We start from the raw sequence: 26,307 nt of genomic DNA, 5'->3' as shown, positions 1-26,307 counted from the left end.
CATGAGCTCAAAGTTCACACATTACACCTGAGACAGAGGAAATATGACACAGTTATCATGTTTCTGCCACTAGATGGCGCCAGTTTTCAACTTAGAAAGAAATGAAAAGTAAAATGATCTTTGGAGATGAAACAGTTCGGTGAGTAAACGCTGCAGATAAGATCAACATCAGACTCACTGCAGCACTTCACGGTTCCCAAGTTAAAGCTCCAATCTCAAATTCAGAGGTAACAACAGTCTGTGTGCAACACTTCTTTGTGTTATTATCCTGCTTATTAAGACAATATAAAATTCAACCTGTTTGTTTAGTTTCTTTCAGACATATAAAAACTTTATACACTGCAGTGAGCTGCTTATTCTACAGGATTGGTTGAACTCTATACAAAAATAAAAGATGAGGCTGATTCACATTTACCTGCATTTATATCAACATCTGAGAATTTAACTGCAAATAAAACAGTTAGTCTACTTTAAAACACATTGTGGCTCCATGATAACAGGCTCCATGCAACAGAACATGAGCATCAAAAACTTCCTCATGTTGTTGTTAAAACATAAAGAAAAGCTGTCAGATTGATTCAAGTGTTGAAATGTCTCTTTACTGACAGAATAAAACACATTATTATCTGTTAAATATCATCACATAATTAATCTGTACATCAAAAAATATATTATTACATTACCTTGTGTTGATGTTTGCATGTTCTCTGGTCCGAGTTCAGAATCCTTCCAACAAAAGTTAAACACGGAGGAAAAAGTGATCACAGGAACATTCGATGCAGATGCAGTTCACTTTTCAGTCAGAATATCTTCATGTTTCAGGTCCGCTCGTTTCACAACTCAGTGACTGAGAGCTCATGTATTTACGGCACAGACCTTCTGCATGTTAATGTACATATCCGCCTATCAGGAGGCTTCAGCCAATCCAGTGATCGGACATAATAAATCAGAGTCTAAGTGATCCTTTGGAATGTACACAACAGAATAAGCATGCGAAGAACGTATTTGGCATGTGAAAGGAATGGCAGTCAATGTGCGGGCCAACCTGTCAGGTCCCGCCCTTCTCTCTGACGGTGCAGCAGCTCTGCTCTCTCAGTTTCCTCTCTGGTTATGAAGTGAACTTTCTCGTCAGTTTTTGCTCCCAGTTCGACTTAAAGTCACCAAATCTTTCTGCAGCGACATTAAACTCCATAAACTATAGACAGCTGCTGTAGTTTTCAGAGCAGTGCATGATGGGAAGGTTATTTCTCTGTGACAGAGAGAGATCCGGAGCTGAAGGGAGACATGCAGGAAAGGACTCCAGTTTGTCTTGTATTTCTGTCAACATCAGCTGTTCATCAACTTTTAGCTCATTGACCAACACTTGAACTCATTCTCTGCTTACTAAATACACTCAAACTGTTTTTATTTTATTGCTGAAATATTTTCAATTAGACTTGAAAAACTTCCTCCAGGATTTAATCTTAGAGCTTCTCTGTCGACATCAGTTTAAAGCCTTTTTATTTGTGGGAACAATTTAACAAATCATTCACCTGAAAGAAAAAGTTTTAAATTCTTTGATTTTGTTAGAAAAACACAAATCTTCCATCAACTTTGTATTTCACAAGTTAAAGGTGTTTATTTAATCAATGTATAGAAACAGATAAAGATCAAGTCTCCTCCTCTCTCCTCCACAGAGTTCAGCTTTTCTCTTTACTTTTTGTGTTAAAGAACCGAAACATGTTCAGTTAGTAACAATCCTAAACTGCTGACACACACTTCCTCGCCTTGAGGAACATGATGTGAATGTAAAGGACAATGTTCCACAATGTGTGTTGTGATTGTGTTGGTGTTGACAGGCTGATGCAGTCAGAGAACACTTGATGCTGACGTCATTCACTTCTCACACTCACAACATCTTCATGTGTCTGCTCTGCTGCTTCAGCTTCACTCTGACGTCAGAGGCTCTACTCCTGCTTTATATAGAGACACGCCCCTCTGTTCTGATTGGCCGTCCAGTGTGTAGCCCCGCCTCCCACCTCTCAGTGTGAGCTGTGATTGGTCCCGCCTCCAACCTGAGTCTTCTCCTCCGCTTTCATTGGTTCATGATGCTTCAGCTGCTCCTCCAGTGTGACAGCTGACAATATGAGCCTCTAATCAAACTAGTCTGGAGAAAATCACACTTTCACACATTTAGCTTCAGGACACAGGGACGATCCAGCCTCCTGCAGAAAGATTTAAAATGTGCATTAATCCATGAATAGAGGACTTTCCTCTCTGGTCACATGTGCATGTTTCCTGAGTGTGACTGTGTGTTTCAGTGGCTGTGTGGGCTGCTTTGAGACACCAAACACACCAAGTCAGGGAACAGATCCTCCTCCAACAGGAAGTGGAGCACAACCAGAGAGTGGAGGAAGGATGCTCCTCTACTGTGGACTGACAGCAGCAGCTCTGTTCACTCTTTGTTAAAGTTACTTTCTGCATAAAAAACAAGAATTCTGCTTCAGAGGTGGATTTGGTAAAAGTTACAGTCCACCAGGTGGATTAGAGGAAACAGTTTAATCAACAACTTGAACAAAACCCAAAAAGTTTTTTTTGCCCTTTATCCAATCAACTAAACTTGGTTAACACCCGGCTGTTGCACCAAGAATTCACCATTTATCACACAAAGAAACTTAACATTTAAGTTTGAACTTTCCCACGGTCTTTGAACGGATCATGTGCGTCGAACACTTCCATTAGAAAAAGTCTCCAAAACAAAGAAGAAAATTATAATATTTTCTCATTTTAAAACATTGCCAAAACTAAAACGGTGTAAATATTTAGATATGTATGGTGAGGGAGAAGTCTACATACTGAAATCAATATAACACAAATAATTATTTATAAATAAATATAAGTTATAATATATGTGATGAATGTTTGATAAATGAAATGATATTTTGTCGGATATATTTGTTTGTAAATTATGTAAATTATGTGTAACAATCTTGTGAGTGCATGGTTTATATGTATGTATGTATGTATGTAGTTATTTATTTATTCATTTAATTAATTATTTATTTATTTTTTATTCATAAGGTATGATTAAATGTTCCTCATGCTGATTTATTAGCTGAAGATGAATGTAGAGTGGGGAATTAAATAAATGCTTCTGTTTTCATGGATGATTCTTTTGTTGGTTTGTTTATTTAGCAAAGAAATTCACATTTTTATCATTATAATGATGTTGTTCTGCATCAAGGACATTTCTGACTTGTTGCCACTTCCATCCTGATTGTGCTGATTCCACAGAGCTGCAGGACTTTTGAATAGAATCGTGTCTAATGTTGAATGTTTCAGGGTCAAAGAAAGCTGTGAGGAGTTAACACTGGCGTTAGTGAAGAGGAGCAGCAGAGGAAGCTCTTCTGATACATTTACTGGAAATCTTTGTTTCATGTGATCTAAATTATGATCTGATCCATGTGACAGAAATTTATCTTTATCTATTTTTTTCCTGACAAAATCAAATAATTTCAAACTTTTTCTTTTTAATAATAAAATAAATGTTGAGCTGTTGCAGGATCTTATTAAAATGATTTCCTGCTCTAACTGACTGTTGAACTGAATGATTTGTTCAATTGTTCCCACAAATAAAAATGCACTTAATGAACAATTTACTGAATTCAGTTATTCAACTTATAAATAAAAAATTCAGAGGTCAAATATATGAAAATGAATCATTTTAATCATCATGGATACACAAACAGCTGAAGATGTTAGAATATGAACAACAAACAGTCCTGTGTAAAACACAATCCCTCCATGCTCCTACAGTCACACAACACATTTACAGTGTCAAAATACATTTGCAGCGAACAGGAAACAACAGTCACATTTTTCATGTTCATGTTGATGGTATTTAGATCAAAAGAAGAAGAAACTGCTTATATATCTGCACACTTCATGTCCTCAGTGTTGTTTCTGGGAGTTTAGGGCTACAACATGTTCACTTCACATACAAACAGCACAATAACTGATGTATTTATCACCACCATCCTCAATCTGTTCCTTATTGGACGTTTTAAACCCTTTAAAGCAAACAAATCATCGCTGTCGAAGCTGAATTTCTTTGTTGCGCACTTCATAAAAACTCCGCAGACTTCCTGTTTCTCTGTCGACAAACTCATTTCACCATAATCATCCAAACTGATGTCGACAACAAAGCTTTAAGATCCTGGAGGAAGTTTTTCAAGTTTAAACGAAAATATTTCAACAATAAAATAAAACCAGTCTGAGTGTATTTAGTAAGCAGAGAATGAGTTCAAGTGTTGGTCAATGAGCTAAAAGTTCAACAGCTGATGTTGACAGAAATACAAGACAAACTGAGAATCACACTCAATGTTTGTTACTGTTTTATCTCCCTGAATTATTAAAGCTCAGACCACATGAGGCTTCGTCCTTGTAAGCCGGCGGTCCGGGATCGGATCCGGCTCCGAGTCCTTTCCTGCATGTCTCCCTTCAGCTCCGGATCTCTCTCTGTCACAGAGAAATAACCTTCCCATCATGCACTGCTCTGAAAACTGCAGCTGTCTTTAGTTTATGAAGATGAAGATGAATAAAGATTTAGTGACTTTAAGTCCAACTGGGAGCAAAAACTGACCAGGAAGTTCACTTCATAACAGACAGAAAAGTGTGAGACCAGAGCTGCGGCGCCCTGAGAGAAAGGGGCGGGACCAAATAGGTCTTAAATTCATAGTGTTGCAAAGGGCCAGGCCGTGCAGTTAAATAGTATGTGTCCCGATGTTGAAAAAGTGGGAGGATGCTTGTCAGAAAGGTGGGAGAGTCCATGTCAGAAAAGTGGGAGACTCCTTGTCAGCGCCGTGCAGTTAAAAGGAAGGCTGGTCCGTGCAGGTGAGGCAGTGGGGAATTAGTGAAGTGAAAGCTCATGTCTTAGCATGACAGCAAGACGTCTAAGATGTTACCTTTCCGTTCCAGTATGAAAGAAAGCATTATCAGATGATCTGACAAATAAGAAGCAGCATGTAAGAAGTTTTTGACATTATTTATGGCATGAATAGCAGAAGTGACACAAAGGAGGAAAAGGACTCAAGTCACACTGAATACAGTTCATAGTGTGGGAGTCTGTCAACGCAAGGTCATGAATAAATATATTTTCTATTCTAGTCATTATATTCCTGCTGTACAGATTTAGTATGTGATGATATCTAACAGATAATAATGTGTTTTATTCTCTCAGTAAAGAGACATTTCAACACTTGAATCAATCTGACAGCTTTTCTTTATGTTTTAACAACAACATGAGGAAGTTTTTGATGCTCATGTTCTGTTGCATGGAGCCTGTTATCATGGAGCCACAATGTGTTTTTAAAGGAACTCATAGTGATATTTATTATATTCATGTTAGTGGTGGAAGAAGTAATCAGATTACTTTACTGCAGTAAAAGTACTAACACCACACTGTGAAGTTACTCCACTACAGTAAAAGTCCTGCATTCAACACGTACTGAAGTAAAAGTACAAAAGTATCAAAAGTCAAAGTACTCGTTATGCAGAAAGATTGTTTTATATATTCCAGATATATTATTAGATTATTATTACTGATACTGTAGAAAAGGCCCCAAAGTTAGGTCATATTATGTATTATGTTCAGTTGTAGGGTGGGTCAGCTTCTATAGTAGCGCTTCCCCTGCTGGTTCAAAAACGTAACTGACGGCGCTTGGTCAGAAACTAGTCCGGTGAGACGGCAGAGTGAGAAATAAGCAGCTAATTAACGTCACGTCAAGTGGTCTGTGCGTGAATGAAAGTGAGTATGTGTGTATTTGATGTTGATGTACTGTACTTACGTTGCTGTAGTTGTAGATTATGTCTGTTGGTCTGAAGTGTAGCTGTAATATTTGCCATGCGGTTGCCGTTTCAGTTAATTGTAGCATTTAGCTCACCTGCCGTCGTCCGAGTGTATGTCACGTCACGTTATGTTAGTTTTATCGCTCTGACTTATAAGTGTGATGTTTACAGTGAGTGTTGTGTAAATGTTACTATGTGATGTTGTTTATATATGTGTTAATAAGTTAGTAAGTTAGGTGAAGTGTGTTTCAGAAGTGAGATATTATTAATTAGAAACAAATGGAGATTTAGTCATTTGGTACTTTACTTTTACTGCTTTATTATGTTTATTAGAGATTTAGAGTTTATTCTTAATTCATTTGTATAGTTGTTATTATTCCTTTGATATAGAAAAACCACACATGACCTTGCCTGCAAAGAGAGAAATAAATCACCTGCACTAGCCATCACCTGCCTCATCATTTGGACCCTCTAGATGTTAATTGGCCTTAAGTTGGTGTTCTGGCCGGCACCCCGGTGTGAACTGTGTGACAAACCCCTGAACTAACGCCTAGCCCCAGTTTCTTCACTACAGATACATTTGTTGAAGCAGAATGTTTTTATTGTCCAGATAGGGTTATTTTTTACGACTTGATATACAGTTAATGTGGTTTTATTTATTATAAAAAATGCTTAATCAAGTAAAGTACAAGTAAATTAAAAACAAAAGTAAAAGTGGTCCAGAATGATTGTTTTATATATTACAAATATATTATTAGATTATAATTATTATTATTATTATTGATGCATTTATGGAAACAGAATGTTTGTGTTGTATATTAAATATATATATATATATATATATATATATATATATATATATATATATATATATATACACACACACACACACACACACACACACACACAGATCATGAAGAATGGATAGAAGCTGAGTCTAGATTTGTCTCATATTTTATGCCTCATTTATATATTACATAAAATCTGACTTTCCACATAACGTCTGTAGAAGGTGAGTCTGTAGGAAACTGGTTTGTCTTCTCTCCTCTTCAATCTCTATCTACTCTTTTCTACTCTGTTGAGTAAAAGTATTGAAAGGGTTTTTGAGGAGTTTTCCCCTGGCCGCTGTTAGGGTCTAAGGACAGAGGGAGTCGTAGCATGTACAGTCTGTGAAGCCCTTTGAGGACAATCTGTGATTTGTGATTTTGGCCTATATAAATAAAATTGACTTGACTTGTCTGCAGCTTTTGGTCACAGTCCACCTGCTTTATCTCCACTGTTCATCTCAGCTTCATATTTCCTCTTTCTCAGTTGAAAACTGGCGCCATCTGCTGTCAGAATCACACTACTGTATCTTTGCTCAGTGTAATAAGTATGCTGCATATTTCCTCTGTCTCAGGTGTAATGTGTGAACTTTGAGCTCATGTGTGTGTGACTCTTCACCTCTGTCTCCTCTCACAGGGAGAAGATGATCTGCAGCATCCTGCTGCTCCTCAGCCTGACCTCCTGTGTCTCTGGTTAGTTTACTCCTTCACTTTATTATCCACAAAGAAGAAGAAAGTCTGTCTGCTCCTCACTTTCCCTCTCTGTCTCCTCAGCAGGAACATTTGTAGTGAATGTGACTCAGAGCTCCTATCAGGCAGAGGAGAACCAGAACATCACACTGGAGTGGACCTTCACCAACAAACCTGAAGCTTCACTTAACTCATTAAATATCTCCTGTCAACTGGTAACTTTCCTCAGACCTTTAGTCTGGTTCCATCTACATGAAGGTGTTGAGGTCTCAGAGTCTCAGGATCAACAGTTTGCAGGACGAGTCCAGTTTGACAAAGACGTCCTCAGAGAAGGACGACTCAGACTTCATGTGTCCAGACTCAGGATCAATGACTCTGGAGATTATTTGTGTGAAGAGCTCAATGGGAGTAATAATTTAGAATGGCACCTCAACATCACTGGTAAGTTGATTCAGTAAAAGTATTTGATAAATGAAAGTTGCAGATGTTTGATTCTTTTACTCAGTTAAAACACTGCAGCACTATGAGGCTGAATTAGATGAGACTGACTGGCTCCAGCGGAGTCGTTAATAATGATATGGAGCTGTTACTGTCAGCTAATTTCAATCACTGACGTAGAATACGATTATACTTAATCTTTTGAATAAAAAAAATAGTTTCCCTTTTCAACCCGCTGTGTTTGTTTTCTGTCCTTTCTAGGAGCTGATGATGAGCCCAAACCTCAGAGTCCACCAATGAGACCACAACCAGATAGTCTGGATTTCATTCTTAGACTGATAACAGCAGTAGCAGCACTAGCTATACTGATTTTCCGTTTCATGTATGCCCCTGTTCGGCTATAACATCTACAGATAAAATATCAAACACCTGTGCAGACACACAGATGTTGTGTTTATCAGAGAAAAATCCATCAGGACCAGACGGACTCAAGCTGAACAACCTTGCCTTAAAAGTTTGAAAATGTCCTCTTCAAAAAGTATGTTTCCTTTACAAAATCACCAAAAATACAGTTTATTGTAGAAAGGAACTGTTAAAACAGATATTATTGTTGGAGTGTGAACTTTTTCGATCATCGGTTACAAAAGTTTTTTTTAGAAAAAGTAACCAAAATGGAGCTTAAAATAGCGATATTTTAAATATGTCCAAAAATAAATTGTTTGCACTAACCAGATCCTGTTAAAAACATTAAATTCTGCCCCTCAGAGACACTGTAAGACATGATTGATTCTGCTGAGACCAACGGTCACATGACAAATATTCACTGAGAATCTGTTTACACAGAGCTGAGAGGAGAGGACAGGAGAGGCTGTTTACACAGAGCTGAGAGGAGAGGACAGGAGAGGCTGTTTACACAGAGCAGAGAGGAGAGGACAGGAGAGGCTGTTTACACAGAGCAGAGAGGAGAGGACAGGAGAGGCTGTTTACACAGAACTGAGAGGAGAGGACAGGAGAGGCTGAAAATACTTATGTATAGCATGTAGAGATGTATTTTCCGAAAAACTGTTTTTTCTGGTTTCTGTCATTCTAACTGTGTTATTCTGCACAAAGACATGTTTGAGTTGTTCCCACTTCTTGCCATGATTGTGCTGATTCCACAGAGCTGAAGGACTTTTAGATTTATATAGATTAATTTAGATTTTATATATGAGTCACTCTCTCCTGGCAGGACCAAAACCTCTATTCTACATATTTTCTATTTATGCTGCTGCCCCCCCCCCCCTACCCCCCCCCCCCCCTCTATTTTTTTTATTTATCTAAGTGTTTGTTTCCTTAATCTATATTTATACTCAGTACTTTGCTCTTTTGCACCAATACACCACAGAAATTTCTTGTGAAAACCTACTTGATTTGAAAAATTATTCTGATTCTGATATTTTATATATTGCTGTGAAATACAAGGCCACAAATCAATAAATGTATTGTCCTGAATTGTTGTGAGGGTAACAACGCTATAATCTTACTGTGTTATAATTCTGGGAAAAAAACTAGACTAAAGGTTACAATGTACTGCCTTTCCTGATGTAACGTTCTTATACACAAATTGTCTTAAATTGTAACATTGTAACATGAGGTATTCATCGTAAATAAAGAAATGAAGACTCTGCAAATCATTTTTTTATAATAGAAAGGTAGAAGTCATGATATTAGATAACAATTATATCATAAAAAAAACAGTTACAAAGTGTTTTACTTGCCGCATTGATTATAAAACACATTTATGAGGTGATTTAGTTCATATGAACAGAGGGGCGTGTCTCTACAACAGGAGTCCAGCCTCTGACGTCAGTGTGACGTTAAACCAGCAGAACAAAGTTTGTGACTGAGAAAAGTGAATCACATCAGCATCAAATGTTCCTCTGATAACTTCTTCCTCATGTTTTACTCGTCACAAGGATTCTGAACTCGTTTTAGATGTTTGGTTGTTTTCTGTTATTATGCCGCCCGGGTTCTGTGGTTGTGGTTTCCATTTACAACATTTTACATTTTGTGTTGTTTGTTGTGGAACAAAAAATAAATAGAAATGTGGGAAAAGCCTTTTTTATTATTTAAGGTAACTTTAAATTGTAAAGCAGCAAATTAGTTTCAGAATCAGAATAAATGTTTTGTAACGAAAATAACATGTTGAGTTCTTTTAAAACTCAAAGAATAAACAGACTAAAGTCTGTGGAGGAGAGGAGGAGCCTGTCGGAGGACGACCGGCGGAAAAAGAAGAAGGGCATATTTTAGCATATTTTGTTTACTTTGGAGTATAAAGTTCTGTCTGTCAAGACTTTGATCCCGTGGGAAATATGATCAACACGTCTGAGACCTGAAATAAACTTTTATTATTATTGCAACGTAAGTTATATTTACTTTCAGTTGTCAACGGACACGTTTGATCCTTCGTTTCGATCTCTAACCAGTGGACTCACTGATGATTTATAAACACATTTATTCTACATGAGGATACATGGTTGAACATGTTATTAACATTAATGGAGACATATCTTGTATTGTGTTATTGTAGTTTCAACCCAGTCTGCAGCAGCATTTCCTCTTATTTATCTAATTCCAGATCAAGGCTCCTTTTTTCTTTTCTTTTTAATAATAACATGTATTTGTAACATATGTTTATTTATTATTATGTTATAATCTATGTTTACATTGTCTTCTGACGTCATGCACAGAAAACTCTTACCGTGAATCCAGACTGTAAAGATTTTCAGTATTTCTCTACTCAACACTGCTGATGTGTTGTCTGCATGAGAATTACAGAGCATTATAATAATCTGGAGATTTAACCAGAAACAGTCACAGATAGTCTGTTATATGTTTAACAGGCTGCTCTGTCATGTAGAATAACAAACACAGATCATGGAGAATGGATACAAGCTGAGTCTAGATTTGTCTCATATTTTATACAACATTTTATAAAGATATGATCTAATGGGAAGTAACACAAGGTAGAACTATTGAGATCTGCCTCTAAACCGTCTGTAGAAAGTGAGTTCATGTTGAGGAAGTCAGTCCGTTTAGAGTCACCGTCCTCCAGCTTCATATTTCCTCTTTCTCAGTTGAAAACTGGCGCCATCTAGTGTCAGAAACACACTGCTGTATCTTTGCTCAGTGTAATAAGTATGTGTCATGTTTCCTCTGTGTCAGCTGTGTGATGACCCCCTCCTCCTCTGTGTGTTGTGGCATGTTGTGTTTCTCTTGCTGTGTAGGAGGCCACAGGTCTGGACACTCCTCCAGTCTGCAGAGTGCTAGAGGAGAGTCAGGAGAAGGAGCAGCTCAATCCACTAGCTCCTTCATCTCTCAATTCAATTCATTTCAGTTCAATTCAGTTCAATTCAATAAGGCTTTATTGACACTAATGTTAAAAAACAATATTGCCAAAGCAAAATATTTGGACAATTCACAATCACAGTAAGATATTAGAATCAATACTTTCTTAACTTTGATTTCTTAGCTGGTTAAGAATTTTCTTAACATGTTGAATTTATTAACTTTTGGTATTCCGCAGTTCTTCTTGTAGTAGAGGTGAAGTAGAGTTAACAGATTCATTAAAAATGTCAGAAGTAAATGTAAAAACAATTGAATCAATAACTTTAATGAAACAAAACAAAAAGTCAGAACACATCAACATATCAGCAGGTAACAATATCAACAACTTTGATGCTTCACAGACACACGAGAGAAATGATAACAGAAGTCTATTGAAACTCATCGTTCATTCTTTTTGTATCAACTTCAGTTACTTTCCTCTTTGTCCTGAACACAGAGAGATAACACTAAAGTTTATATTTTCTCACATGTCTGGAAGAAAAGTGTGAGTTTGTTTGACCTCCATACAGCTGATTTAAATGTCTGTTGTTTTTTAATATTGACTCACATTCACTTCAACTCAAACATTCAGAGGTCAAATAAATTATAACAAAGCACTTTAAAACTTCAGGTTATTTGAGTAATATGCAATATTAAAATCAATGTTTTGTTACTGTTTTATTCTGGTTTGTTAAACGTGGCTGTTGTTTACTGTCATTATTTCATTGGACTGTATGTTTGCTGATATCAAAGCTGTTATTAGTGGTGAGGAGCAGCAGAGGGAGCTCTTTACTGAAGGGAGCTGCTCTGCTTTAGAAAGTCTCACCTGTCTGCAGGTTACAGCTCTCATCATTTACACCATCAGACCTTTAAATGGAGCTGATGATCACAAAGATCTTCTGCTCTCATTTCATCTGCTACATTTACTTTAAATGTTTGTTCATCATGTTTGAGCAGCTGTTGAATTTTATTTAAATATTTTTTTCTTTTGTTTGGACAAACTGATTGTTGAACTGAATGATTTGTTAAATTGTTCCCACAAATAAAAATTCATTAAATATACTATATATTGAATTGAGTTAATCAGCTAATAAATTAAACATTCAGAGGTCAAATATACGAAAATTGATCATTTTTATTATTGACATGGAAACACAAACAGCTGAAGATGTTAAAATATTAACAACAAATAGGATTTGGACAAACAGTCACTCACTCATTGGCTGGACCAATCGCAGCTGACATTGATAGGCGAGGGGCGGGACTACACCCTGGACGGCCAATCAGAACAAAGGAATGTTTCTGCTCATCACATGTTTAATATTACAGGTAGAAACTGGTGAAATGGTATTAAACCTGAACTTTATTTCCTTTAGTTGTGATCCTGACGTGGAAGCAGCTGAAAATGAAAAATAAGAACATTGTTCAAACAGGCAGGACTGTAATTTTAATCATGTTTGACTGATTTTAGTAAAAATAATTCAGTGGCTATTTCAATGTGCAGTAGATGTTTTTCAGCCGGAGCTGAGTTTCCCTCATTTCAGGGTTAACATACTCGAGGTTTTCAGAAAACCTGCTTTCTGGAACATGATATAGAATATAGGAAAGTTATTTATTGTTTATTTTTATTCTATTTAACTACAATCATGGAAAAAAATATTAGACCACCCTCCAGTTTCTTGTTCATTTTAATGCCTGGCACAACTAAATGTGCATTTGTTTGGACAAATATAATGATGACAACAAAAATAGCCAAAAGTATCATCAAAAAAGCAATGGAAAATATCTAGATATCAGCTCTTAAATTTAACTTTTTGTTGTAATCATTATATTTGTCCAAACAAATGAACCTTTAGTTGTACCAGACATTAAAATGAACAAGAAACTGAAGATAACAAAGGTCTAATAATAATGGTCTAATAATTTTTTCCATGATTATAGTAAAATCATGAGTTCACTCCGATCCACAGTCCTGTCAGAAGGTGGCGCTAATGATCCTGAAAGCTGTTTGCAAATAAATAAATAAATAAATCATAGACTGAAATAAATAAATAATAATAAGATGTGGGCGGGGCTTAACGAGACGCTCCGTCCAGTCGGGGATCCAGAGTGAGTTCAGCAGCAGTCCCAGCGGAGAGCAGGAGCAGGAGCAGGAGCAGGAGCAGGAGCAGGATGGAGGAGCAGGATGGAGGAGCAGGAGCAGGATGGAGGAGGAGAACCAGGACCAGGAGGTCTCACATGTTCAGGTCAGAGTTCATCCTGTTCACACACTAAAACTCTTCTCTGTTCCTGCACACAAACATGGCGACATGTTTGTGTGAATGTAAGTCGGTGAAGACAGAACTTTCGTTTCCGTTCGTTTCTTTACTTTAGTTAGTAAACAAACAGGCGTGTTAATAATTATAAAAGCTCTTCTTTTATTCATCAAAACACACATTACAACTCACGTCCTGGCCGCGCGCTCTCTGCTTTTCTCCGCTGCTGCTAACACAAACTAATGCTGGAGATGACCAAATCTTCCTTTCACTTCTATAAATCAGCTCCCTGATATTCTTGAGCAGTGACCTGACCTGGGGATCCCTCTCCTCCTCCCTCTGTTTACTCTGCAGCTCTGACTTCTTGTCTGAGAAGAGAAGAGAATTAATATATCAGATGATCATCTTCAGATCATTCAGAGTATTTGAATCATTTCTGCAGATGTACATATAAAAAAGACCTGCTGGCTCTGTAGGTGAACTGCAGGGGGTCCAGGAGTGGGTCTGTGGTGGATTAGAGGTGTGACAGAACAAGGAACTGAAGGACTTCATAACCACAGAGGTCAGGGCGACGGGGCTGTAGTCATTTAGTTCTGTGGTCCTTGTTTTTTGGGGGGACGGGGATAATGGTGGAGGTACTGCAGTCTGGGGGGAGGCTGAGGTGGGCAGAAGTGGAGAGGCCTTGGCCCCTGCTGAGGTGGTGCAGGTGGAGCTCCTGGGCTGGAGCTGGTGGAGTGTGTCAGCTCTAGGGTTGTCACCATACTAAAATGTTCAACTTGATACCGATACTCAGGAAAGTATTTGATACTCGATACCATTTTCGATACCACAAGGATAAAACTAAAGACCCCAAAATTTAACAGAAATATTTTTATCAACAAGAAAAATGCAACATGTGAAAATGAACAGAAGCACAGGTTAAATATTTATAATAAAAAACAGTTGTGGAAAAGAAACTGCAACTATGATAACAAGCTTCAGGTCTGAGGTAGTGCAAAAAATAAATAAATACAATAAACAATAACAATTAGAACAATATTTTGAGGTTGTATGCTGTGCACAATATTAGGCAAGCTTGATAAAAAAATAACAACTTAACTTAAGTGTTCATTCCTTGGCTAGGTATCGATAGATTTGAAAATGAGTATCGTGTCCGGATACAACGTTTTAGTATCGATACTTTTTTGAGTATTGATACTTTTGACAACCCTAGTCAGCTCTGTCCCAGTGTCTTTTAAATCAACAGTAGAACTCGTTCAGTCTGTTGGCCAGGTGAACATTATTCATGGAGTGGAGTCTGTAGGTTTGTAGGTCATGATCTTTCTGTTCTCTGCAGACAGAAGCAGAGTCGTTGGCTGAGAGCTGGTGTTGGAGCTTCTCAGAGTGCTGGCCTTTAGCTTCTTAGCCTTGCTAAACGTGTACTCTGACTCTTTAAACCTGTCCCTGTCCCCACTCCTGAATGCTTCCTCCTTTTCCAACCATAACTGTCTGAGCCTGGCTGTGATCCAGGGTCTGTCGTTGTTTTAACTCTCCCTGGCGCTTGATGGTTCTCAGCTGTCCTCACAGAAGCAGATGTGTGATGTCACAGCCTCTGTGAACTGATCCAGACTGTTGCTAGCAGACCTGACAACGTCCCAGTCAGTACAGTCCAACATGGCTGAAGACCCTCCACAGCCATGCTGGTCCACTTCTTTGTTGTCCTCACAACAGGCTTCCAGAGCTTTAGTGTCTTCCTGTGTGCAGGAATCAGGAGGACCATGTCATGGTCAGAGTGTCTCAGTGCAGCGAGGGGGACGGCATGATGGGCACCGTGACTTGTTGAACATCCCCCTTTTAGGCCAAAGATAACCCAGTTCTTTTGTTGGGTTGCTGCAGACCACACTGACAAGGGGCACAGCAGCAGGTTATAACCAACAGTTCACACTGGAACATTGAGGGTTATGTTACACAGACGTGCTCTAAATATTATTGATGGTTTTAGATAACTTGCTCCACCATGGCATCTCACTGACCCTCTCTCTCTTTCTGTTTGTTGCTATAGAAACAGGAAGAAAGAGAGGGTCTCAAACATCACCACTGTCAGCTCTGTGACAAATCCTTCACAACAGCTGGAAGTTTAAAGATACATCTACGGGTTCACACTGGAGAGAAGCCGTACAGCTGTGACCAATGTGGGAAAGCTTTTACCTGGGCACAGAGCCTTAGACAACATAAACTAATTCACTCTGGAGAGAAGCCGTACAGCTGTGACCAGTGTGGGAGAGCTTTCACTCAGGCAGGTAACCTGAAACAACATCAACTCATTCATTCTGGAGAAAAACTGTACAGTTGTGATAAGTGTGGGAGAGCTTTCAACAACTCACCGAACCTGAGACAGCATAAACGAATTCACTCTGGAGAGAACCCGTACAGCTGTGACCAGTGTGGGAATTCTTTCACTCAGGCACATCACCTGAGAAGACATGAACTCATTCACTCTGGAGAGAAGCTGTACCTCTGTGACCAGTGTGGGAAAGCTTTTTCCACGGGATGTAACCTGAAAAAACATCAATACGTTCATACTGGAGAGAAACCGTACAGCTGTGACAAATGTCAGAAAACCTTTGTCTCCACAGATCATCTAAAATGCCACAGACGTGTTCACACTGGAGAGAAACCGTACTGGTGTGAATATTGTGGGAAAACATTTTCACAACGTAATCACCTTGATTCTCACCGACGTGTTCATAATGGGGAGAAACCGTACTGGTGTGAAATATGTGGGAAAAAGTTTTCCTGGATTGGTACCCTTAAAATACATCAGCACACTCACACAAACTCTTCTTAAGTGTTTTTAGAGCCAAGCCAGCACCTCTCCATGTACTGTGTTTAGTTTCAGAGCTTCTCTCTGAAACTAAAGACTGACAGCAGTAACTGAGTCTGACTGAGGTGGTTTGATCCAGTGAGGAGGAAGAGGAGATGAATAAACAGAGACACAAAAACACTCCAGAGTTCAAACTTAGACTGAACAAACCTTTATTCTTTAGAAATTCTGACAAAATCAAAATCTCATTGTGAACATGATTTGATTTAATTGTTTTTTTCCAGTCAAGGTGATTGTTGCTGTTGAACCTGCATCCTGTCAGAGTTGTTGCTTTAACAATCTTGTTTTTTATATTCTCATTAAATGTTTGTACATAAAGAAAAGCTTTGACTCGTCGTTTCAAACTGTTAATCCATTAATCCGTGTTTGTTGATCTGTTGTTGTTATTGTCATTCTCAATTCAAACATGATCATTATAATTAATTATCTGCCACCAGTAAGATAAGATATATAACATTTTAGACCACACTGAACATTTCCATTTTATGACACTTTATACGTATAATCCACTACATATAACTGACAGCTTTTGTTATTTTTCAAGGTGACATTTAACATGAACATGTTTTTAAAATGTATGATTATTGAACATTTTTATATTAATAATTAGGTGCTTTTTCCATAGAGCTGCAGAACTTATATATTTACATATATTTTATATATTGCAGTGAAATACAAGGACACAGTGAGGAAAATGTAAAAAGAGCACAACAAGACCCTGAAACTGCTTGTTGGGGTTTAGAGGGTTAACAGGAACAGAAGCATTCATATAATTTAATTTTTAAAAAGTGTTTTAAACCATATGTGAACTAAATGAGTGTAGATTAAAGACAGCCACAGCAGGGGGACTGAAGGCTGCAGAAACATAACAAGAGAGAAAAAAGTGACATAAAGCCAACAGTGATGTTCTGGCCAATCACAGCACAGTCACAGAAGTGGGCGTGGCCTAAAGTGGGTCGACACCTTTCTTGTGATGGTGCAGAGAACAGACACAGAGCCAAAGAGAGAGAAGAAAAGGAGCAGAAGAGGAGAGTAAACCGCTGCTGGATCCTGTTTCTGAGCAAACATCTGGTGAGTTCACACTTTATTTTCTGCTCTGTTTTCTTTATGTTGTTCTTCTCCTGCAGCTGTTAACCTTTCTCCTTCTTCTTGTTGACACGGGAAGTTCTTCTTCTGGACTTTAGATCACGCTGTGTGTTGTAGAGTTCAGTGCTTACTGAATTGCTTTTAATGTGAGCTGCAATGAGATTACGCTTGATGCATAAAGGTCAGATACGACATTTCTGCAGTGGTGCTTTCCGCCGATGAGGATATAAATAAATATATAAACATATTGTCAAGTAATCTGAAGGTTATTTGAGATCCCTAATAGCCATACACCAACAAAATGGTATGAGACTGGAAAACCAAGGGACTTACCAGCATAATAGCAGCTGGAGAAATCGGTACTTCCCTAACATGATGTAATACACAAGGGCACTGTGACTCTGAGGTGATTTTTATTATAAAAGATGATGATCTGTTATATGCATGACATTGTATTGATTGCTGTTGATCCGACATAATGGAAGTGGAAATGATTGCACTAAATGAAGTGAGTAATGATTTTTATGTGTAATGATATATTAATATGTTGATGTGATTAAATTATTTAACTGTTGAGTTAAAGTGGATCGCCTCGGCTGAAGACCGTTTTTCGGGCAGTGCCTTTTAAGTTGCTTGGCCAGGCAACTTTTCCCGTTTTTAATCTCCAAATTGGATGGATCACAATTCCCAGCTACAGCTTCAATTATCATAACCTAAAAGTCAGGTTTAGGGTAAGACAAATCAAACATTAATCATTTTATTATTATAAACTTTTGAATTTGATCTGTAATCAAGTATTGAATTATTATATGCTGTATGCTTGCACCTTGCTATATTATCAATAAATCCTCAATTGCATTTAAAGTGAAGTGGTGGACATTATATTTTTAAATCTTTTGTTATTGTAAGGTTGTGTGTTTAAACAAGGTTCTAACAGGTTAACTCTAGCCAATTAAATTAAACTTGCCCATGGAGCTTTTATTCTCAGCTACTAAAACTAACCTAGCAATTCACCAAGTGCACAGATCGTTTAGAGGAGAGCTGCCATTAAACGGGCGCGGCCAGGGTGGTATCTGTGGTTTGGTTGAAAAAGATGGTAATGAAAAGTTGATAGTGGTTGTATGTAAAATGATGTTAAAATGTTGATGTGACTTGATGAAACAACTGTTGAAATGAATGCAATAATAATCAGTTAAACAACCGGATTGATCGTTGTTGAACTGTTGAAATGTCGATGACTGTGTTAAAAAGAAGGAAGTGAGACAGGGTGAAGCAAGTAGAAAAGGGGAACTCAAAAGAAACAAGGACAAGCTGAGACATGTTGTACGTGTTGAACGTGTTAAGCTGACGGAGACACGTGAAGGAGAAGTGAGAGGGAAAGTCCAAGAGATCAGGCCATTGCAAACTTAAATTATCGGAAAGAAGATTTAACCAATGAAAGGACTGGTGAGGAGTAACAATGAGGTGATGCTCTGAAAGAAGGAGCGGCAGAGTATAGAAGCTGCAACACAAGAGGAATAGGGGTTATTCTTCACGGGGAGCTTCAAGACTCTTCAACCGACTCTCAGGATCTAGAGACGACGCCTGACCACACCGGGGGATAGATGATAGATACAGATCTTAATTCTAAAGCCACTCAATGTATTAGCAGGAGGCTGGTACAGCTGGCTCGACTCGTATGTTACTGTTTTGTGTTCCTTAATTACTCACAAACCACCGGAGAGTCAGGTCGTAGTTTTGTTGTTTTATTTCTCATTGCTGAATCCAGTTATTTCCATTAATACACACATCATTCCAAGCTTCTCTTGGTTTTCACAACGGTCCACAAACATCAGGAAGTAACTGTAACATCTCAAAAGAACGGTAACATCTGAAAGTGACGGTCAAAAAAACTTTTTTCCCTGTACCTCTTAGCGCTCTGCTAATCCACGTTTTTACCTTTTAGCAAGTCCTTCAGAATAATAATGCGCATGAGCAGCGCCTACTTCAGGTGCTGTGGTGTATTTGACAACTATACAATAAAAGGCAATAATGTCATAACACAACCAAAATCAATATAAAACAGGTGTAATCTACAGTAAAAATCTCAACTTTCTTTAACATAATATTGGCTCCTACAAGACAGATTAAGGACGCTTACATCAAGAAAGAAGATTTCCAAATTGACGGGTGAAGATGAGAGATGAGTGATAAGAAGAATAACCATTCCAACACCAGTCGATGAAGGATTAAAGGATTTTACTTTCTTAAGTTCTTACTGTCGCCAGGACCAACGGACCGGTCAAGGATCACTCTGACTTTGGACAAAGTGGAGAGCCTCGGCTGAGGCCTGAAGCCGGACGGTTTGATGGAGTAGCTTGGCCAGGCAACGCTCCCGTCTCCTACTCCAAATCTGCAGGATTAATTCCCAGCTACAGCTTCATTCAGCACAGGCAGTTAGGGTATTAGGGTACGACATTAAACAGACGATAATCATTTTATTACTGGGATTTTTGAGTGTAATCAATTTTGGATCAATTCATGCTGTATGCTTGCACCTTGCTATTTTATCAATACATTTTCAATTGCATTTAAAGTGGAGTAGTGGACCTTAGATCTTTGAATCTTCTGGTATTAAGAGGTGGTGTGTAATAACAAGGTTCTTATTGGTTACGCTAGCCAAAGAAATTAAACTTATCCTTGGGTCTTATATTCCTAGCCACTAAAGTTAACCTAGCGATTCACCAAGTGCATAGATCAGTAAGAGGAGAGCTGCCATTAAAGGGACGCGGCTAGCGTGGTATCCATTCCAGGGTTATTTGACAGGTGCCATTCTGGAGTAAGCAGGATAGGTGTCCGGACCGAGGCAGTCAGAAGCGAGGCGAGTCTCCTCCACACCAGCTTGAGTTCTAAGTTCCCAAAATACCTACTGAGATAATATCCATAGGATAAGGGATCTGTCCCCTTAGTGGAGAGCTGGTCCAGAAGCCCCTACACAAGAGCAATCTCTGGGATCAAACAATGGCTCAGGATGTTCATGTTTATTCAGGATATATATGTTTATATATTTATTTATATCCTCATCGTGTGTCTCTGTTTGTTGACTTCACAGCTCATCTGTGTCACAAGACACTTCTGACTCCAGGACGTACGTCTGAAAGAAGAAGAAGAAGAAGAAGAATGAGTCCTCCAAGAAAGGTCAGATCACTCTAATGAACTTGAGTTTGTATTTGTTTTTGTTTTTTCAATTCTGTTCTCTTTACTTTAGATATAATCTCCTCTTTAGACCCCGTAGTATTAGTGTTTTATTGTTAGTATTAATATTTTATAAGATTAGTTTTTCAATTATTTTAAATATTTGAAAAACTGATTAAAATATGATATGGATAGTTTTTAGTTAAAGTTTAACATTTGTTTTGAATAAAATATTATTCAAATATAATATGATTATTTAATTCAGATTTCTAAATATAGGATATTGTGTAAATTTTTTAATTAGTATTGTAATATTATTAAAGGGATTAAAAAAATAAATACAATATAAAAATTGTACTTTTTGTTCAACAAAATATATGAATATTATTTAATTATTATCATTATGTAGAGTATCATTTAAGTATTTTATAGTATATACTTTATAATGTCCATCCAACTGTCCCATAGAGACTAATGAGAACTGGGAACAGACATTTCTAGAAGAAAAACACAGTTTTCTAACCTGCAATGTTGCTCACATTTTTTTTGCTACAGACATTAAACGTACATCAACGCGTTCAGGGGAGATTTACCTCTCTGATGAGACTAATATTTTGTTGTTAGGTTTTTGAGAAAACAAGAGCAGTTCTAGAGGTGTGATTTCCATTAAATTAATCTCTCAGCTGTTAGATATCAGCTGATAGTCTGTGCCCCTCCCCTCTCCACTCATCACCATAGCAACCAGCCAGCATGAGTGAGCCAGGACAGGATGACCCAGGTCTTCAAAATAAAAACCCATAAAGTAACTACATCTAATAGTGTGGGTGCCTTTGATCTCATTGGCTTACTTTAAATCATGAAAAGCATATTACTATGTCAAACAATATGGGAATAAATGAATCAAATCTGCATTGATGGACAGGAAAAGTTTTATTCAGCAGGCAGATTAACACATACAGATAATGATGAGACTAGGAAATTATAGAAAATGTGTTATTTACTTTTTTTGGTATTTGTGATGCTCATGAGTAAATATGAATCACATAGAATGATTTGAGTAATTTAAATTTCTTTGTATAAATGTCTGTTTATTTTTATTGCAACAAGCCAAAAGAATCACAGATACTGTCCAGAATTATTTAATGTACTGCTTGTCAAAAAATACGCTGAAAGCAAAATATTACTTAGTAACATTGACTTGAACATTGAGGGTTATGTTGTACAGACGTGCTCTAAATATTACTGATTGTTTTAGATAGCTTGCTTCACCATAGCATCTCACTCAAACTCTCTCTTTTTCTTTTTGTCTGTTGCTATAGAAACCGGGAGAACGAGAGGGACTCAAACATCACCGCTGTGAGCTCTGTGAGAAATCTTTCACAACAGCTGGACGCCTGAAGGTTCACCAATGGGTTCACACTGGAGAGAAACAGTACAGCTGTGACCAGTGTGGGAACGCTTTCACCACGACACAGGGCCTGAGAGAACATCAACGCATTCACACTGGAGAGAAACCGTACACCTGTGACCAGTGTGGGAGCGCTTTCACCACGGCACGGAGCCTGAGACAACATCAACGTGTTCACACCGGAGAGAAACCGTACAGCTGTGACCAGTGTGGAAGTACTTTTTCACAAAGTGGAGGCCTTAATGTTCACAGACGTGTTCACACTGGAGAGAAACCGTACAGCTGTGATCAGTGTGAAAAAACTTTTTCGCGATCGGATCACCTTGTTGCTCACCGACATGTTCACACTGGAGAGAAGCCCTACAGCTGTGACCAGTGTGGGAACGCTTTCACAACGACACAGGGCCTGAGAGAACATCAACGCATTCACACTGGAGAGAAGCCGTACAGCTGTGACCAGTGTGGGAGCGCTTTCACCACGGCAAAGGTCCTGAGACGACATCAACGTGTTCACACCGGAGAGAAACCGTACAGCTGTGACCAGTGTGGAAGTACTTTTTCACAAAGTGGAGGCCTTAATGTTCACCGACGTGTTCACACTGGAGAGAAACCGTACAGCTGTGACCAGTGTGGGAACGATTTCACTACGTCAGGGAGCCTGAGACAACATCAACGTGTTCACACTGGAGAGAAACCATACAGCTGTGACCAGTGTGAAAAAACTTTTTCGCGATCGGATCACCTTGTTGCTCACCGACGTGTTCACACTGGAGAAACCGTACAGCTATGACCAGTGTGGGAATGCTTTCACTATGTCAAGGAGCCTGAGACAACATCAACGTGTTCAGACTGAAGAGAAACCATACTGGTGTGACAAATGTGGGAAAACTTTTTCACAAAGTCGTACCCTTGATGCTCACCTACGTGTTCACAGTGGAGAGAAACCGTACAGCTGTGACCAATGTGGCCATGCTTTCACTCATGCAAAGAGCCTGAGACGACATCGATGCAGTCGTACTGTAGACAAACCGTACTCGTTTGACCAATGTGGGTAAATGTCTTCTCTTAGTAGAACCCTTAAAGCTCACCAGTGCATTAACAGGATGTCTCATTGAGCGTTTTTAGAGCCAAGCTAGCTATTTCTTCATGCCTCCTCTTCATGTGCTGTGTTATTATATTCTGAGCTTCCCTCTGAAACTAAAGACTGACAGCAGTGACTGAGTCTGACTGAGGTGGTTTGATCCAGTGAGGAGGAAGAGGAGATGAATAAACAGAGACCCAAAATAGTTCAAACTTTGAACAAACCTTTATTCTTGTGGAATTCTGATAAAATCACTCTATAATTTTAAACATTGATCTGTTGTTACTGTCATTCTCAGAATCAACATGGTCATTATTATTAATTATCTGACACCAGGAAGATAATAAATATCATTAAACCCTGCACAGCCTGTAATCAGTGCGGGAATGTAACTTATTAAATTTAATCAAGTACTGTAATGGTAGTTGTACTTAGTTGAATAATAATGATTTTACCCCTGGAGATTTAACATGAAATAAAAATGTTTAAATGTACAATTATTGAAGATTCTTACATGAATCCAGGATTAAACACCTGAAAAAAGGACATTTTTTATCTGGATTTTTATTCTGCGTTATGTTTTTATATTTATAATTTTTATTTTATTTCAATTTGTTGACTTGCATTTTTAATCTTGTCATATATATTGATGGGGATATAGTGATTTGATAAACTCTGTAACTTCAGTTCCTTTGAGTTAAGTTCTCCACGTCAGCAGTGTTTGCATTACTGCTGGAAAACATGTTTATATGTCTGGATCAATACAGATGTTCACATCTGCACTGACTCACCAAACATGGATCATCACACGTCTCCAGCTTGGAGGGACAAAGTGCGTCTCTCTGCAAATAACATCTGCGTGCCATCGGACCATCAACTCAATGAATTCTTGTAACTTGGTCAGATCTTCTTGATCCTATTTGGCTGATAGAACTCTGTCCCTATCCAGCTGAACAGTGTGATGTGACTCTGTTTGTACATGATTGATATTCTTGTCTGACTTGTATACTCATCATAATCTTGTATTTTTTCTATATATTATCTTGTATTAAAATTACTTAAAGAAAAGCATGTTTTAATAGTTTTCACCCAGTCATTCATTAAATTCCTCAATAAAGATAAATAAAGATGTTTTTACATCCTGTCTATAGTTAAATGTTTTAATCTATTTTAAATTAAAGTATGTTATTATTTCAGGTGGAGGGTGGCCACAACTGCATTTCATTTTGCAAATCTTATGTTGTGAAAATAAAGCTGAACCGAGAACACTGAACTTGTGGTTTCAAATAATTCTCATGCAGACCCTTTGTGTTTCTAACATAGGGCAGTCTGTGGCCTAGAGGTGAGGAACCAGGCTGCTAACTGGAGGGTCGCTGGTTTGAATCTGACACTGATGATCCTAAATAGATACTTTCCATATTTATCACTCTGAAGTTCTTAAAATGTCCTCTCAGTATATGTCAGACGGGGAGAAATCTCTCTTGCCTCTGATAGTATAAAAAACATCTGTTTTTATTGTCCGTCGGCGAGGTGAGCCTCTGGTCTTGTGTGTTTGGTATCCTTGGTGACGTTGAGGGATTCCCTCTGCACTGAAATGGACCAAAGGACCAAATATGGTTATGTAGGTCAGCGGAACTCCAGGGAGGCGGGGCTACACGATAGAAATGCCTCGGTATCTTTGGAGGAGGACGGATTCATTTCTAAGACCAGACACTTGACACTTTGTCATTTTGATTGTGGGATTGTAACAACACAAGGTAATGTATGAATATATTTCTATTGTTGTCATTTTATCAATCCTGCTGTACAGATTTAGTATGTGACGAACTTTAACAGATGAAGAGACATTTTAACACTTTCATCAATCTGACAGCTTTTCTTTATGAAAGAAGAATGAAAGAAGGTATGAGAAGTTTTTGATGCTTATGTTAGTTTAAATTAGATTATTTATAGGAAATGCAAAACTGACACATTATAAAGAGCCAGAAGACTTAAAATAAGAACAAGTTACAGAAACACAATGTCATTCAACCATCTGAACCCCAGAGGTGGGCATGTTTTTATTTTTTATTTTTTACCAATTCACCAAAAAATAGACTGTTTATCGAAGCAAGGAACTGTGAAAACAGGCATTATTCTAGAAATGATTCAGACAGTCCTTTCACGGATTACAACAAACTGTCATTTGACGTCACCAGACTCGGAGCAGCGGGACTTCACATACATGCCAAGTAAAAAAGCTGCAGGAGCCACGATTAAAATCACCACAACTGCTGTTATGGAGACCGTGGCACAAGTTCCCATTGACAAGTGAGAATGAAATGAAAAAAACAAACAGTAACTAAGTTTGGACACACTGTGCTGATACAATGTGAGATATTTACAGCTCGCGGCGGGCGGAGGCTCGTCTGATCCGGTTGGACTGGAGGAGCATGCTCAATGGTAAATGGACCTGCACTTATATAGCGCTTTTCTAGTCGCTTTGCGACCACTCAAACAACTCACTACAGACTGACTCATTCACCCGTTCACACACACATTCATACTGGTGGCAGAGGCTGCCCTGAACGGTGCCACCTGCCACCAGCAGGAATTCATTCACACACTGATGAACGCAGCATCGGGAGACATTTGGGGTTCAGTATCTTGTTCAAGGACACTTGGACATGTAGGCTGCCATGGTCAGGGATCGAACCGGGATTGTGTTTTACACAGGACAGTTGTTGTTAATATTTTAATATCTTCAGCTGTTTGTGTATCCATGACGATTAAAATGATCTATTTTCATATATTTGACCTCTGAATGTTTTATTTATAAGATGAATAACTTATGAAATAAAAAACAGTATATTGAATGCATTTTTATTTGTGGAACAATATAACAAATCATTTGGTTCAACAGTCCGTTAGAGCAGCAAATTATTTTAATAAAATCCTTCAGCAGCTCAAAAAAATGCAGAATTCATTAGAAAAACATCGAAATCCTAAAAGCAACTTTTCACAAGTTAAATGTCTTCATTTATCAATATGTAGAATAGAAGAAACATGAGTTTTAGTCACATGAACAGATGATCAGTGAGAGATGTCCCTTCAGTAAAGAGCTCCTCTGCTGCTCCTCATCAGTAATAACAGCGGGAACGACTCAGAGCTTTTCTATCAGCACACAGTGAAATACTGACAGTATATAACAGACAAGAAATAATGAGAATAGATCAAAGCCAGGTCTAACAAACAGAAATCAAACAGGAAAGAAACATTTCACTATAAAGTGCACATTAGAGGAATAAAATGTTTGA

At 38.2% G+C, this 26,307-nt stretch overlaps 1 protein-coding gene across 1 annotated transcript; it reads left to right on the top strand.

Moving 5' to 3' along the window:
- Positions 1-6,984: 6,984 nt before the first annotated feature.
- LOC131990128 (zinc finger protein 493-like) lies at positions 6,985-24,072 on the top strand. The gene is given in 8 exon segments (XM_059355527.1): positions 6,985-6,991; positions 7,425-7,781; positions 8,040-8,170; positions 13,241-13,390; positions 15,441-16,222; positions 19,616-19,700; positions 21,842-22,701; positions 22,703-24,072. Coding segments are annotated over 8 exon segments (2,655 nt in total). The 3' UTR covers positions 22,986-24,072.
- The last annotated feature ends 2,235 nt before the right edge of the window (positions 24,073-26,307 follow it).

Source organism: Centropristis striata, chromosome 17 (genome assembly GCF_030273125.1).
Source record: "Centropristis striata isolate RG_2023a ecotype Rhode Island chromosome 17, C.striata_1.0, whole genome shotgun sequence".
NCBI lineage: Eukaryota > Metazoa > Chordata > Actinopteri > Perciformes > Serranidae > Centropristis > Centropristis striata.
This window is presented reverse-complemented; position numbering and strand designations above follow the sequence as displayed.